The 16,196-nt window shown below is 53.2% G+C and overlaps 2 protein-coding genes across 6 annotated transcripts in view; both read right to left on the reverse strand.

Moving 5' to 3' along the window:
• ELL (elongation factor for RNA polymerase II) overlaps window positions 1-4,596 on the reverse strand; it is a 60,457-nt gene extending 55,861 nt beyond the window's left edge. The window contains exon 1 of the mRNA XM_045853377.1: window positions 4,406-4,596. Coding sequence (XP_045709333.1) covers window positions 4,406-4,540 — 135 coding nt within the window. The 5' untranslated portion in view covers window positions 4,541-4,596. The remainder of the gene's footprint in view (window positions 1-4,405) is intronic.
• Window positions 4,597-7,074: 2,478 nt separating this feature from the next.
• On the reverse strand, window positions 7,075-16,196 carry FKBP8 (FKBP prolyl isomerase 8). 5 transcript variants are annotated; one of them, XM_045853543.1, is made up of 9 exons: window positions 16,093-16,196; window positions 14,394-14,704; window positions 11,966-12,135; window positions 11,708-11,796; window positions 11,252-11,472; window positions 10,604-10,776; window positions 8,623-8,700; window positions 8,012-8,143; window positions 7,075-7,595 (listed from the first exon to the last, which is right to left on the reverse strand). In XM_045853543.1, the coding sequence occupies exons 2-9, from the start codon at window positions 14,677-14,679 to the stop codon at window positions 7,509-7,511; spliced, it is 1,236 nt and encodes a 411-aa protein (XP_045709499.1). In that variant the 5' UTR covers window positions 14,680-14,704; window positions 16,093-16,196; the 3' UTR covers window positions 7,075-7,508. The 5 variants fall into 5 exon arrangements, with proteins under 5 accessions (XP_045709499.1, XP_045709501.1, XP_045709500.1 ...); XM_045853545.1 differs by having other exon boundaries at window positions 16,035-16,154; XM_045853544.1 differs by having other exon boundaries at window positions 16,009-16,144.

The raw sequence follows: 16,196 nt of genomic DNA on the forward strand, positions 1-16,196 counted from the left end.
AAGGCTGACAGGGGACCAGATGAAGTACAGTGTGTGGCTCAGGCCAGTGCTGACATATGGGCCTCAATCCCAAGTTGGTGGTCACTGTCATCTTTAGGCTTTCTTGGAAAGGGGGCACAGAACAGACATAGGACCTTCAGGCATTTGCAGGCCACTCGTGTCACAAATATTCACAGGAGCATGGAACACTTGCATTTTAACTAAAACTTGAGACCACAACGTGACTCCCTTTCATAGCTGTGTCCCAGTGGCTCAAGCGCCCTCCCAACTTAAGAGGAACCTGGCCAGTAAGGACAATCTAACTGGCCTCAGGCAGGTGACACTGCTCCTCAGAGCCTCAACTGCCCCCAAAGCACAGCAGGAACAATAAGCTTATCCTCCTGGCAGTGTTGTCAAAAACAATGGGCTGCCCTGACTGGTGTGGCTCAGTGGAATGAGCACCAGCCTGCAAACTAAAGGGTCACCAGTTCAATTCTGTCAAGGCACATGCCTGGGTTGTGGGCCAGGTCTCCAGTGGGGGGCATGGGAGAGGCAACCCATTGATGTTTCTTTCACATGTATGTTTCTCTTCCTCTCCTTCTTCCTCCCTTCCCCTCTCTCTGAAAATAAGTAAAATCTTTACTTAAAAAAAAAAAGAATAAAGGGTTTACAGGGGTCTGGCCCATAGCCAACAGGGGCAGAGCCACCTAGTCCTAGAGGTGGCCCATCTATAAAGCAAACAAGGCTGGCAAGAAGCTGCCCTGCTCAGGGCCAAGTGAGGTGCCCTCCAGGAAAGGGAGACAAGACCGCCTCCCAGGGCCTTGCTGTGAGGGGAAAGAGAAGCTAAATTAAGGCTCCTCCTGCCACCAGTGCCCAGGCTGACATGCACATAGCCGTCCCCTGCACAGCAGGCAAGCAGCACCCAGTACAGCTCCAGAACGGTAGTGGTGTATTCACTGCAGGCCTCCTGTACCCCCCGCCCATACACACTTTCAAAGGACACATCCCTGCAGCTGCCCTCCCCCAGCCCCTCATGTCTCAAGGCCTGTGCACCCAGCTTGCCTGGACCCCTTACCCAGCAGACCTCAGCTCTGGCATCTCCTAGAAGCACCTCTCTCAATCCTTTCATGTCACCCGCCCCATGCCATCATGTTGCACCATTTTATTTCCTTCCTGACAATGACCACTGACAAGTTCTTTGTGTTGATTTCTGTGCTGCCCTGTTCATTATCTGTCTCTTACTTCTACAATGTCAGCTCATGACACTAGGAGCCTGCCTTGGTCACTTGTGAACTTCCAGATCCTCAGTAGTGGCCCTGCACAGACCAGGTGCTCAGTCAAATTCAGGTAGCTGCAAGAGTCCAGGTCCCCCGTCTCCAGGGCTCCACTCTAACCTCCAGACAAGGACTGGCTCTGGGTAGAAGCACCAAGTGCACATGAGGAGTCAGGATGGTGCTGAGGGCACACACATGCCAAAAGGATCCCCACAGGCCAGGGAGGAAGTGGATATGGAGCTCAGAGAGGGCCAAGCACTGGGACCCTCACAGCCATAAGAAGAGGAGGAGCCAGGGCTCAGAGAAGGCCAGGTGCTAGGATTTCTCAGTGCTATGAGAAAAAGGAACTGGCCTGGCAAGGATCAGGCCTTGGTCCAAGACCCCACGCAGGTAGAGGTGAGATTCAAACCTAAACAGGCTCCAATCCCCAGGCTTCTTAGGCCTCTCCCTGGGCCCTCAATTCTCCCTTAATAACAATATGCTCCTCTCCACACAGGAGAGGAAAAGGTTATCCAGCAATGGAGCCCACCAAATCCAACAATAAAATGCCCAGGTGGTCGAGGCAGGTGCCCCAGGGAGGGTCACTTCCTCAGAGCGGTCGGGGGACCACTGAGCTTCTCTGAGCTTCTCTGAGCTTCTCTGAGCTGGCACATGAGGCTGTCTTGGAAGAATGGGTTGTGTCCACACTTCTTCCTCTGTCTTCTCTCCTGAAAGTAACCCATCACAGCAAAAAAGAAGATCCACAAGAATGGCTCCTTCAGGACTCTCTTGAATTTTTATATTCAAGGATAAATCGCACGAAGCCCAAGTCTGGATGGCTGGCAGCTGTGTGTATTACCACATCTTCACCTTCCACCAAATTCCAGGCAGGCCACAAGGTCTGCACAAAGGCAGCTCAGACTTCAGATCCCTCTGAAGAGAGAAATCTAGGGGACTTGTAAGGGAGCCGGTCCAACAGCTAGGATTACAGGAAGTTCCTCTCCCGTCCCCTGCTACTTCTGAATTAGTACAAACCTTTTCGCAATTAAAAAGTAAAAATAAAACCCTCTCCACAAGTTGCCATTGGCAAACCCATATAACCACAGCATGAGAGAGAGAAAACTCTACATTATTGACAAAGCTGCACATCTGAGGTTTTGTTGACAACCAATATATTGTTCTGGTCACACAAACAAGTTCTTCAAGTCACCTGCCCCATACCCAGCACCCAAAAAGTCCAAAGAGCACCTGAGCTGCCCTCATTTTAGCCCAGTCTACCACAATGTCCAATGGGTATGATTAAATACAAAAAATTGCCAAGTCACTTAAATTACCAGACTGTTTTTGAGAAAAACACAAGTTTGGGTCCCTTAAATTTTAGCCCAGACAGCCAAGTTGGCCAGGACAGCTTGAAGTTCTTTGAGGGAGCCCCTCCTAGCAACTGACTCTAACCTATACAGCTAGGCTCCACATGGGACCAGCCTGAGTGTGCAGTTACCTTCACCCTCACATGTGGAAGATCTAACTTAGTTAGGGGATGTAACCAACACCCTAAATTAAAAATAGCAGTGTGACAGCATGAGGTGGATGCACAGGCAGGCCTTCCGGACCAATGGATCAAGTGAGGGCAGCATGGCAGGGAAGGCGGGGCTCCTAACCCAAAGTGACCAGGTACCAAGTTCACCTTATTTACATGACTCATGAGCTCTCCCCCAGCTCCCTCTAGGAAAGTCTGCCTTCCTGCAGGACAAGTCAGACTCAGGAAGGGAATTCCTCAGGGAAGGGAGGCTCAAGTCAACCACTGTGCTCCCTACCTTCTCCTCTTCCTCCCCTGCAGGGAGTGCCTCAGCCTCACCTTGGGGAATCCTTCTGACAAGATGAGAACTTAGAAAAAAAAGATAAGGTCTCACTTCTATTAAGGGGAAACTGAGACACCAGAACAGGAAGGAAATTGCCCCAAAAATGGGAAGCCCGGGAAGGGTGGGCACCCAGGAAGTGGTAGTAATGAAACAGGGGAAGAAATTCCCAGCTTAGCTAATAGTGCTGAACAAGTCTGGGGCAGGAAGAAAGCCACATTCCTTCCTAGTTAGTCTCTCTCCTCACCCGCCCCAAGGCCCCCTCATCCCTAGTAAACACAAATACATACACGCACTGAGGGAGGCCTCCTCAGTCACCTCTGATTATGAAGCCCCCACACCAGGCAAGGCAGAAAAGAGCTCCCAAACCACTCCCCTCAGGACCTGATCACCCGGGCACCTGCAACTTCTGTCCCAACAGAGACTGAGGGCGCCATGATACAAACAGAAATGGGAAGAAGCAGGTTTGACCACAGCCCCAGATGTGCCCCAAAGTCAGGCCTAAAAGAAGGTGCACAGCAGCCTCTTCCCCATCGCCTGCCCTGAACCAGGTGGCAGAAATGAAACGTCTTGAACTTCCCCAGATGGGCCCAAATAGGCCCTTGAGAAGTTGAAAGTCAGCGGCCAGGTGCTGTGGACAGAGTTCCCTCCCAAGTCCCCACCACCGGCTCCCAACCTGAGAAAAGCACCACGTCAGCGACCCCCTACATTCACAGCTTCTTCTCCACAAAACACTCCCACTCTCTAAAGGTGTCCAGTGAAACAAGGTCACCTGGGGGGTGGGGGGAGGCAGTGGGAGGAGTTGCAGACAAGCTGTCAATTTCTACGCAAACTCTCCTTCCCAAGAACCAAGAGTGAGCCCAACTCCAGGGTCCTCACTGGAAAAAGTCAAAGACTGCCTCCGCACACAAACGGTACAGAACCCCACAGGCACCCTGACAGCGGTGCCCCACTTACCCACCCTTGCCAGGGACCCTGCCGGAGAAGCCCCAACCCCACACCCCTCCCCCGGCGAGGTGAACAGTTCGGTTCCGGGTGGACAGGGGAAGGCCCCGGACGCCTCCAGGTGCCACACAAACGCCCCCCGGACCAAGCGCGAGGGTTCGGACCCCTTGGCTGGCCCAAACCGCCCACCAGTGTCGCCTCCCAATGCCGAAAAGAAACATGATTCTCTGCACCATGCCGGCCAAGGAGCCCACAAACAGCACCCCGAACGCCAGACCCCGCGCCCCCAGGCCCGGACGCCGGGCGAGAGGCGCGCGAGGCCGGCCCGCGCCCCGACGTCCCCGACGGCCGCACGGGGCCCGCGCCGCTCACCTGGCTGGCACGGTAGTTCTCGAAGGCCCTCAGGGCACTGTCGGTGAGCTTCACGTGAAACACAGACACCTTGCTACCGTCGCTCACCCGCCCGCACGACAGCCCGTAGCTCCGACTCTCCCTCAGCGCCGCCATCTTGCGACCATCGCTACCCGGCCCCCCTTCCAGACTCCAGGGCCAGCGCTCCAGACCCGCCCCGCCCCGCCGCCCGCTGACGTGCTGCATTATTCATGACGCCCTGCACACGCCCTCTCAGGATGCGGCGAAGCTGGCCGCGGACGACGTAAGGCCCGCCGACGTGCTTTGAAATTCACGAGACAAGGCTGGCCACGCCTCCTGCGGGCTACGAAGCCCGTAGTCACGCCCCGGGCTTACAGGGGCATATTCATGAAGCTTGAATGACCCACCTCAATGGTCATTTCCGCTCTTGGACTCCGCCTCGGCAGGCACACCTTTCCAGGCCCCGCTTATATATTATTCATAACCTTGACTCAGCCAAACCCGTCGAAGCCCCGCCCACCGGCCGCTGACGTGAGGTATTATTTATGAGGTCTCCAGGCCTTCAGGCTTTGGCCTCTGTTGAGACGCAGTGAAGGCGTGAAGGGGGCGGGGGCAAGCGCTAAACACGTGGGGGGCGGAGCCCTCGGTTGCCCGAGTGAGTGGGCGTGGCTATGCAAAGCGAGCGCGCGTAGGCCACTGGGTTGTCCTGGTAGGGTTTAATGTGGGCGGATAGGAGTCGCTTCAGCGCCGCCACTCACCCCTAGCGCTTTTAGGGGATTCAGGAGGCCGGTGAACTTTGCTCATGTTTAAGAATGGGCTTTTAAAAGAATGAAGTCCTGACGGTCTTCTTAGGGGAGCCTGCTGTTGCCTTTCCTGTCTCCTCCCCCTCTTCTTACTTCGAGGCGCGTTTTCCCTGCCTCTTTCTCCTAAGCTCCAAAGACCCTTTTGTCTCTGCAACTTGTTTCCTAAAGCCCCACCTCTTCTACCTCTGCGACTTTCTAAATAAACTTTCTTACATTTTGGGGTGGAAAATCGTACGTGTCGCCCAGGCCCCGTGAGATCATTGTTATCCAGCTCCCCTATTTAAAAAAAAAGTCTTAAGTATTACAAAATTAATCCATTTAAAGTGTAAAATTCAGTGGCATTTAGTATATTCACAATGCTGTGCAGCCACTACCACTATCTAGTTCCAGAGCATTTTAATTACCTTAAGAGGAAACTCCAAACCCACTAAGTCACTCCCCATGGCTCCTCCCCAGTCCCTGGCAACCACTAACCTACTTTCTGTGCCTATGGATTTGCTAATTCTGGACATATTGGATATATCCTGGAATCAAACAACACATGACCTTGTGTGTCTGGATTCTCTCAGCATGTTTTTAGGCTTTATCCATGTTGTAGCCTATACCAGTACTTCATTCCTTTTTGTGGCCAAGTAATATTCCATTGTGTGGATTGACCATTTTGTTTATTCATCATCTGTTGATAGACATTTGGGTTGTTTCCACTTTTTCACTATGATGAATAGAGCTGCTGTGAACATTCGCATACAAGTTTTTGTGTGGATGGATACTTTCTGTTAGATCTGTACCTAGGAGTGAAATTGTCAAGTCATTTGGTAATTCTATGTTTAACCATTCAAGGAACTGCCAGGCTGTTTTCCACAGAAACTGCATCACTTTATTAAGCTCTCATTGTACAGGTGGGGAAACTGAGGCTAAAGACAAGTGCTAGCTCGCCCAGGAAAGCTCCTCCTGGGCTTGTGGGCCTCCAGACTTGTGGAAAACTCTGGGGTTGTTTTCTTTCTCCCTTTTAATCTAATTACAGATGGTGGTCATAGGATGAAGATTTTCATGTAAGAGAGGAAGGTGAAGTTTAGGGACTTTCTGTATGTCCCTACCCAAGTGATCTTGTTAGTTTTGCCCACCACTGCCCAGCCAGCACTACCATCTGTATACCTCCTGACCATGAAATGCTGAGGTTCTCTGCTCAGTGCTTAGGACCCATGACTGCCTTTTGGGATGGATATGCTGGTTTGGACCCATCTGCCCTATGAGGAAACTGAGGCTTGGAGAAGCTCAGACAACCTTCAATCAGCAACACTACAACCATAGGCTGTACTACTTGGTAACAAACATTTCCCCACTGTATACTCATTACCCCAGAGCCTCCCAACAGTACCCCAGGGACAATAGAGAAATCACCAAGCATTCATATGTTCTCCAAAAGTCTCTAAGAACTAGGTCACCCAAGAAATTGAAAGCTAGTTCATTACCTTGGTGTAGCCAGTCAACACATCCTCTACCCACCCAGCTCACTGCAGAACCTCTAGCCTTTGTATTGGCTATGCTGTTGCTGCCCAGACACAGGGCTATCAGCTCACTGAACTACAGACCCCTTTAATTGTTGGTCTCAGAGAAGCCCCCAGCTAGGTCCCATCAGGGTCCCTATTTTCAGTTAACGGAAACGAGACAGGATGGGGTAACAGGCATAGGGAGCGTTAACGCCTATGGAGTTCACATCTGGGTGCTCTAGGCACATCACCCCACTTCTTCAAGCTTGTTTCCCCCTCTGTAACATAGGTCTGCTGTGGCCCAAGAGGAGATCCCCCACTCCTTCTCTGGCCCAGTCCCAAGTGGCGGTCAAAGAAGGCTCCAGAGCCAGTGGAATGCAGGGTGGGAGGCTTTATTTCACTTGGGGTAAGGAAGAGCCTGGACAGAGGGCAGCACACAGGGCAGGAGAGGTTGGCACTTGGACAGGGACTGGATGGGGGAAAAGCTGCCCCCAGGCCTTGGGAAGGAGAAACTGAGACAGACCCCTATAGAGACCTAACCCAGGGGGGTAGGGGTGGGGGTAGGAATTGGGTCTGGAGGAATGAGGGCCCCCTACTTACAGGCTGGACGGGGGCTTGGCCCTGCCTCACTTTCCTCCTATAGGGCCTTAGTCCCTCCTGTTCACTGGGCCACATGACCCTCAAACCTCACTGTCCCTGCCCCAGAGGAGGAGGCTAGGCCAGAGAGGGTAGTGGACAGGGAGCCTGGGAGAGTTAGGGAGCGTGTGGTGGGGTCCATGGTGCTTGAAGGGGTGGCGGCCACCTGGGCAGTCAGTTCCTGGCAGCGATGACCACAGAGAGAGCCACGCCCCCCAAGGCAACAGCAGTTGCCCCAAACAGCCACTTCCAAGGGATGGACTGTAGATAAAGGGGAGGGAGGAGGAAGCTGGAGGGCAGTCAAGACTGATATCTTGGGCCTCAGGTACCAATACAGCCCACACAGGCCTTCCAACAAGCCACTGCCTGACTGACCATGCCTTTCCTGCTTCCTGGTAAACTGCTACATGTACATCAAAACTCAAGCCAAATCTCCCCTCTCTGGGATACATCCCCTTCCCCTCTGGAAGCACCATCACTCCCCACCCCACGCCCTACAGACTGTATTACACCTTCTGCTTTGGTCCAGGCCACACAGGGGTAGGGCCTGTGTCCCCAGCACGGTCCAACACAGCCCAGGTGATGAGGACATCAATGTTTGCAAAATGAAGACAGTCCCTTTATGTGGTCTATCCTGCCCCTCCTGCAGCAGTCCCTACCCACTGGCCCCAGCTCACCCAGGCACCCTTGCCAGGACACTTGGCAGGCAGCCGGCTGGGGTTGCCCAGCATTTTCCGGTACAGGGCAGTCTCTGTGCTCCGCTGGGCTGCGTGCTTTTTCACTAGCTTCGAGAGCTCTGCGTGGATCGTCTGGGAGAGAGGAGTGGCAGATGGGCTAAGCATGCAACAGCGGCAGCAACCACCATCGCTGGTGCTCTGCCTTTCTGGTGTCCTGGGTCACTTGGACTGGCGCCACAGGAACACAAGGGATTTGTCTGCCCTTCTCTGGCATCAGTAAAGAGGGGACTGCTGGCTCCATGCCTCTAGGGAGCCCATAGATGATGCAGAGCACAAAGTTCTGGGAGGAAAGCTGGGGACACTGGCACTGGCCAAGATGGTGGCACCTTTAGCTTCTGAGACCCCTGGTTCAGAATAAGCCCAGCCCACTTATATATGGATCATAAGTGTCTCAGCAAGCTGGCTAGGGCCGTTCAGACACCTACCCTCTGCCACTGCTCAGGTAGACACACAATAGGGAGAACTACACCAAGGACAAGAGACAGATGACAGGAGGGGCATCCCAGGCAGGCTGATAGGGCAAGTTCCCAGGGCACCCCCATCCTGCTCACCTTGTTGGAAGGTTCCAGCTTCAGGGCTGCCCTCAGGATGGGGATGGCCTCACTGTACTCCCCTTGCTGGGCCAGCACCTATGGGAGAAAGTAGATGGCATCACTCTGGACCCACAACTAGGCCATGCTTTCTTTCATGAAACCCAGACCTGCCAGGCTCCTGGCCAGCCTGTCAAGTCCCAAATCTATCCCCAGGAGTTCAGTCATCCCACTCTGCTCTCCTGAGCCCTCAAGACTCCATGATCACCCCATTGGATTCAATGTTGTCCACCCAACCTTCTCCTTCCCTGAGTGTCTGTTTCGGCCTGTGAAGAGACCCAGTCATCCACTCCTCCCTTACCCCTTGCCTGGATACTTCCAAAGCTCTGACCACAGTGAATGACTCAGAGCCAGCATATAACTCAAGCCAACCAATAAGATCCAGCCTGAAATATGCTGGTACCACTGGGAAGCTGGATGTTAAGCAGCAAGGATGTAAGCCTGGAGCTTTTGAGGGGCAAGAAAGAGCATCTTGGTCACTCCCAAGAGAGGAGCCTGCCTGAGAGAACCCACAGCAGACCAACACAGCATCCCCATAACATTGCTAATGCCTGGATCCAGCCCTGCCTCAACCCAGCACCCCCAGATTTGACAGGGTCACAACTATCCTCCTTTTGCTTAAATCTTTTTGAGTGACTTTCTGTCACCTCCAACCAACATATCCAAATATGTGAGCTACACAAGCAAGGTTATAAACCCTTGAAAAATAGGATTGACATTGTGTTCCTCTCCACATTTCTATGCAGAACTCCACACATAGTGAGTGCTTAAAAAAATGCTGGTTGGCCCTGGCTGGTGGTGGCTCAGTTGGCTGGAGCATCACCTGTAAACTGAAAGATCATGGATTCAATTCTCGGTCAGGGTACATGCCTAGGTTGCTGGTTCCACCAATCAGTGTTTCTCTCTAATCAATGCCTGTCTGCCTGTCTCTCTCTCTATCCCCCTCCCTCCCTTCCCCTCTCTAAAATCAATAAGCATGTCCTCAGGTGAGGATTTTTTTTTAAAAATGCTGGCTGGGGGAGACCATGCTCAGTTCTCTCACAAACATGCTAGGTGACCCAGTGCTTGCTTACACCTCAGTTTTCTCAGTTCACTGCTAAAAGGTGCTGAAAAATCCCCATTCTGCCCCATCCAGGGTTGCTGTGAGTATCAAAAGATGCAATTAAGGTCAAGTCCATGCAGGCCAAACTCTCCCCTATGTTCCACCAGAACTTTCTAAGAACCTACTGTGTGCCTGGCCCTCTTTGCAAGGTTAGAGATTTAGTAGTGGGTGAGACAAACAAAAGCTACACCTCCTAGCAGGGGAGATGGACAAGAGGCTTGACACTTCCATGTGCTGACAGTGACACAGGAAACATGAAGACAGGGAAGGGAATCAGGGTGGGGGTCAGCAGGGAGGGCTTCCCAAAGACGTGACATTACGTCAAAGACCTGAATGAGGCAAGGGAAGAACACATGGGGGTACCTGGGGTATGAATGTCTTAGGCAGAGGGAATTGCCTCTGCAAAAGCAGGGGTAAGGAGGCTAAACAGGATGGAAGGAAGCAAGAGGTACAGTCGAAAATGACAAGAGGAAAAGGAAAATCAGATGGCTGGACTCAAAGCCCCAAGGGCAGCAATGAGAACTCAATTTTGTTCTGAAGATGGGAGCCATGGAGGATTGTATGCAATGAGCAGTCACCATTGGGCCACACAGCAGTGTGTGGGAGCCTAAGGCTTGGGGTTCACATCTAGCCTCAGTCAGTGAATTGCTGAGATTCAAATCTCATACCTCTGCACCTGTCTGGGCCTTGGTTCCTCTACCTGTACCCCAGAGAGCTTGGCTGGCTGACGCCTATGACCTTTTCAAATCCTGGGTTCAGAACCAGTCCCACTGGTCTGGGCTGGGGAAGCCAGCCTGCCACCTGTGCCTGTGGTCCGTGGCCCACCCACCCATGGCCCACCTTGCCCTTGCGAAAGAGCGCCTTGATGTTGTCAGGCTGGTGCTCAAGCACGAGGCTACAGGAGCGCAGCGCGGCCCGATAGTGGTCTAGCTTCAGCTGCGAGGCTGCCAGGTTGTTCAGACACTTCACCTTCAGCTGCAGGAGCTGCTCCTCCTCCTCGAATGTCATGTCCACTGTTGGGGGACAGTACTCAACTGTGGGGGCCACTACCACACTGCCAGCCCCACAACCACCTGCCTACTACATGACCCAGGCCAACGCCCAACCCCCACACCTGGTAGAAGAGGAGACTAGGGAGGGGTCAGTCTCCCCAGCTCTGAATCAGGCCGAGACTGTATCATTCTTGGCACTGCCAGAGTCTACAAAACAGAGCCTAAGTGAAGCAGAAGCTTAACCACAGGCTGTGGAGTGATACTGTGTACAGTCACCCAAGTCCCCACATCTACCTGTGTCCTAACATCCCATTGATCTGGGATCTACCACAGGGCTAGAGTGAGCCCTAGCCTAAAGGTTAGGGATGGATGAGCAACAATCCATATTCTGGAATATTTTACAACATTCTGAGTGTCAGACTCTCTGTGACTTGAGGTTGCTTGCACTAGCAGACACCTTTGCAGGTGAGGTGGGGGGATTTGACCAGGTGGTCACCTTTGGCGCTGGAGGTGATGGCCTTGATGGCGAGGTCATACGAGTTTGCTGCCAGCACAAAGTCAGCCCGCTGGTAGTGAGCATTACCGCACTCCCGCTTCCGGTTGGCCAGTGCCACACGTTCCTGCCCTGTGAGCATCTCCAGGTCAGGCCCATCCACAGCTGTCTTCAGCGTCACCTCCAGGCACAGGGCCGCGTGAGGGGGGATATATGGGCTCCTGCTGGAGGGTGGGGCAGGGGGAGCACTCAGACCTGGCAACCACCGTGACGGCACCCCAGACACACTGGGCAAGCTTGGGAGCAGGCAGAAAAGGACTCAAGTCCTGGAGCTGGCCCTACTCAGTAAAACAGAAGGAAAAGTGACTCTTGCCACCCTTGAGCTATGTGATTTGGTGAGTCATATACCTACCTCCTCCCCACCCCAAAAGGGACCCCCCCACAGTGGCAGGTTCTCACCTGCCCTGGGGGCCATAGCAGTACTTGGAATCAGCAGTGACCATAGCCGTCTCCCCTACGTCCATGAGCGGGACACTGAGATCCAGGGCCTAGGTGTGCAGAGGTATGAGGGTCAGGTGGATGGTGGATCCAGGTGTAGCCTGCCCCCACTAACCCAGCCCACCCAGCTATTACCACCTCACTTGTATCACTCCCTCCATTCTACCTCTGCCCCACCCTACCCTGCACCAGACTGCCCAGACCCTAACCCACTCCCACCTGGATGACGTCACAATCACCCAGGGTGAACACCAGCTCCGGCTCCTCCTGCACTCGTGTGCCGTTCTCCAGTGACATGTGCAGCTGCACGGTGACCACCTGGCCCTTGGTAGGGCGGCTTGAGCCAGATGGGCCTGGGACCAACGTCTTCTTCCTCAACAGTCCATTCCCTGCCAGGGACCGGAGACAAGTAGCCCGTCACTCAGTGGTTCAGTCGGGCACCTGCTCTCCAAGCCCCTTCCCCCACAAGCCCCACCAGCTTCACCCATCCCAGGAGTGTCCCAGCCCCAGGGCATAAGCTGAGCTTCAAAAAGCTGCTCTGCCCATTATTGTCCAGGTGACCCCACACCTCTAGGCTTCAGTGTCCCTGTGCTCTGTAATATAACACTGGTCTGGAATACAACATAAGTCTGAATGGATTCTGGTTTAAAGGTTAAGGACAGAGAGGTATCTATCCATATTCTGGAATATTCTACAAAGTTCCAAATTTGTGTGCTGCTTCCCAACTTGTACGTGCCCCTGTATCCAGCCTAAGAAGCACTGATCTAGTGGATTCTGGAGGACCCTGTGTCTTGAGGTTTCAGAGCACTCATGGTGGATATTTTGACTGGGTCACACTCAAGCACTGCCTCTCATCGGGGGAACTCTGGGCAAGTCACAGCCTCTCTCAAGGCCTATTTCTTTGTCTGGAAGCCTGAATTATGACTTCAGAATGCAGCTGACTCTCAATATAAAAGGAAAGAGCCAGCCTCCTGCTCAGAGGAGGAGTGGGGGAGATCCTAGTAGCATCAGAGAAAAGCTTCCCAGACTCTAACATACCCAAGGAGGCTGTGCTGTGTAACTTTGGGCAAGCACCCTCACCTATCTGAGCCTCAGTTTCCTCATCTGTAAAATGTGGGTATGGTAAGAATTACGTCACAGGGTTGTCATGAGAATAAAGATGGTGCACAGGCCTGGAACAGAACCAGTTGGCAGTCAATATTACCTGGTGTTGTTTTTAGAAGTAACAATGTTTTTGTATTTTTTTTAAGATTTTACTTATTCATTTTTTTAAAGATTTTATTTATTTATTTTTAGAGAGGGAAAGGAGGGAGACAGAGAGAGAGAGAGAGAGAGAGAGAGAGAGAGAGAGAGGGAGGAACATCAATGTGCGGTTGCTGGGGGTCATGGCCTGCAACCCAGGCATGTACCCTGACTGGGAATCGAACCTGCGGCACTTTGGTTCGCAACCCACGCTCAATCCACTAAGCTATGCCAGCCAGGGCTTTATTTATTCATTTTTAGAGAAGGGGAAAGAGAAGTATCAATGTGTGGTTACTTCTCATGCACCCCCTAGTGGGAACCTGGCCGGCAACCCAGGCATGTGCCCTGACTGGGAATCAAACCTGTGACCCTTTGGTTAGCAGCCCTTGCTGTGACACTAGTCAGGGCAGAAGTAGCAATGTTTTTATCAGCAGTGTTGGTAACATTAGTAACAGTACTGTTTTGTCAATATTAGTATTATTTTATACTACTGTTTTGGTATCAGTATAAAAGATAGTAATAACAATGAGTTTTTACTATTATTTGTGTGGCACTAGCATTATTTAGCATATTATATAGATACCAGTACTAATAGCAATATAATTCTCTAGCTCCCAAAATTGCTATGATGGGGTCCATGGCAGGAACACGTGTAGATTCTCCAAGTCCTTTCTTGCAGGACTTCTCTGAGAAATCAGAATGCTAATGAATACTGTAAACCAGACAGGGATGAACAACAAATTGGGATGTTCCCCAGATCTCTGTGATCTGAGGACACATTTTTCAGGGAACAGGTATTTGTCAAACAAATGCCAAGGAAAGAAGTAGCAGAGCCCTGACTAATGTGGTTCAGTGGGTTGGGCATTTGTCATGCAAACCAAAAGGTCACTGGTTCGATTCCTGGTCAGGTCATAAGCCTGGGTTTTGGGCCAGGTCCCCAGTTGGGGGTGTGTAAGAGGCAACCAATAAATGTTTCTCTCACACATCAATGTTTTTCTCCCTCTCTTTCTCCCTCCTTCCCCTCTCTCTAAAAATAAATTAAAAAATAAAATCTTAAAATAAAGAAAAAGAAAAAGCTGCTGGCGCCTGGAATGCTGGCTGTGTGGCCCTGGATGAGTGACTCAGCCTCTCTGAGCTGGGAGGTGTGTGTGTGTGTGTGTGTGTGAGAGAGAGAGAGAGAGACAGACAGACAGACAGACAGACAATGAAAGGGGTTCATAGACATGAAATATGTCAGGCAGCTGACTATGTCTGGCAATTACCGTGGTTACCACATATGCTACTTCCAACCTACTTCATGGCAGAGTTGGGGAAATCAGGGGAAGAGAAGGCTTGGGCCAAGGTCACTACTGAACTGTAGCTGTTTAGGCCCTTTGGGTAAACCCAAGCCACCCCTGCACCTTACCCAGGATGTCCAGCCACTCTTCTGGGGCTGGAGCAGGCTCGGGCTCAGGCTCCATGGTGGCCAGAAACTCTCGGGCCAGGGCCCCAGGCTGTTCAGTCTCCTCCAGTGGGGGCTGCCCCATGTCCTCTAGCGGCTGCAGCTCACTCGGGTCCTCCTCCTCTTCCTCTTCCCCCTCTGCATCTTCCATCCCATCCAGCACTTCAAAGTCCTCAAGAGGTGGGACCCCAGCAGGCGGTGGGGTGGTGGGCTCAGGGCCCACGGCAGAGGGCTCAGCACAGGATGCCATGTTGCTGGGGGGACGGGAACTGGCCCTGGTGGAGGGAACGGATCGGGGTGAGATTTCCACCCAGCCCTTCATATCCTCCTGTGCATCCATTCTTCACACTGTGGATCACTTGCTATGTGACTCAGGGGCTCCAAGCCTCAGTTCCCTCATCTGTAGAGTGGGTAGAGCAACAACCCTGGCTTGACCAGAGGATAAGGACCCAAGCATCAAGTCCTGGGCATCAGGCTCAAACACAGCTATTATTAGACCTAAATAATGTTTAATATTTATAAACACCCCAGGAAGCAGGATACATTCCCCCACAATTTGCAGAAAAGGAAATTGACGCCCAAAGGAGCAAAGCCATTTGCCCAAGGTCACAGAACAAGCCAACTGCAGGGTCAGGATTTGAACCTGGGGCTTTATCTGATTAAATGCCCAGAGGAGATGCTGGATGGTTTTTAGGTGGACAATCCCTGAGGTCTTGGGGAGACTATTTTTTGAGCCCAAGATAAGGAGAACTGAATCTTTACCAGGGCCCCCCATCTCCAGCTGCCCCTTCTCCTAAGAGGGGCCGTCTGCTAACTTAACCACCACCTAGAAAACCCAAACCTTTTCCTTCCATACTCTGAACCTAAACCACACCAAAGACCCTAGCCCAAACACTTTCTGGGAGCCCTTTCTCCTCTCCTCCCGCCTCCTGACTACCCTCCCAAAGTGGTCTTCATAGGAGTGGTGGAGAGCCCCACCGCATCCTAGTCTTTTCCTTGAGCCATCAAAAACTGCCCCCCACCCCCAGGCCCCAAGCTTGGAGGTGGTACAGACTTCATTCTAAACCACAGCATCCCTCCCCAACGCTCACCTGCCTGCCCCTTCCGGACTCGGCCCCCTTTCCTGAGACCTTCCCAGCCCCTACTCCACAATCCCCGGTGCCTGCATAAGTCGCCCTCCCCCAACCACTGCCCCCAGCCCACGCCAGTTGCCCCCAGAGCCGTCCTATCGCCCCGTAAACAACCCGATGTTCCCAGACTGTCCCCCTCCTGATCCCGTAACACCTTACGCCCTCCAAATGCCCCCCGCCCGTGCCTGGCCCTCCGTCAGCCCCTCACCAGGCCCCCAAAGCCTCACGCCTGTTTGACGCCACCAGGCTGAGTCCCCAACCTCCAGAACCCCTCGAGTGCCCCGGGCTCTGCACGTCTCTGCCAGCAGAGCTCCCTTAACTCCCCTTGGACCTCCTGGGCCCGCACCCCCACAGCCCCCGCCTGGTCGCACCCCCTCCGGCACTCCGACCCCAAGCACACCCGGGCTCGCCTCCCCCGCGGCCCTTCGCCCCGCCCATAGGCTGCAGACCCCGCCGCGCCGGCCCCCAGACCAGCCTAGGCCCGGGGAGCGCTCCTGGCCGATGCGGCCCTGCCGGCGCCCCGGGACACGTGCCTCCGGCTCCGGGACCCCCGCCTGGGGTCCTGCGCCCCCTTCCCGCCCCCAGCCGCGGCCGCCGCGCCTCGGGAACTAGGCTCGGGCACCAGGCCCCGCCCCTG

The sequence above is a fragment of the Phyllostomus hastatus genome, unplaced genomic scaffold (assembly GCF_019186645.2).
Source record: "Phyllostomus hastatus isolate PE091 unplaced genomic scaffold, TTU_PhHast_1.1 phas_contig_98, whole genome shotgun sequence".
Classification (NCBI taxonomy): domain Eukaryota; kingdom Metazoa; phylum Chordata; class Mammalia; order Chiroptera; family Phyllostomidae; genus Phyllostomus; species Phyllostomus hastatus.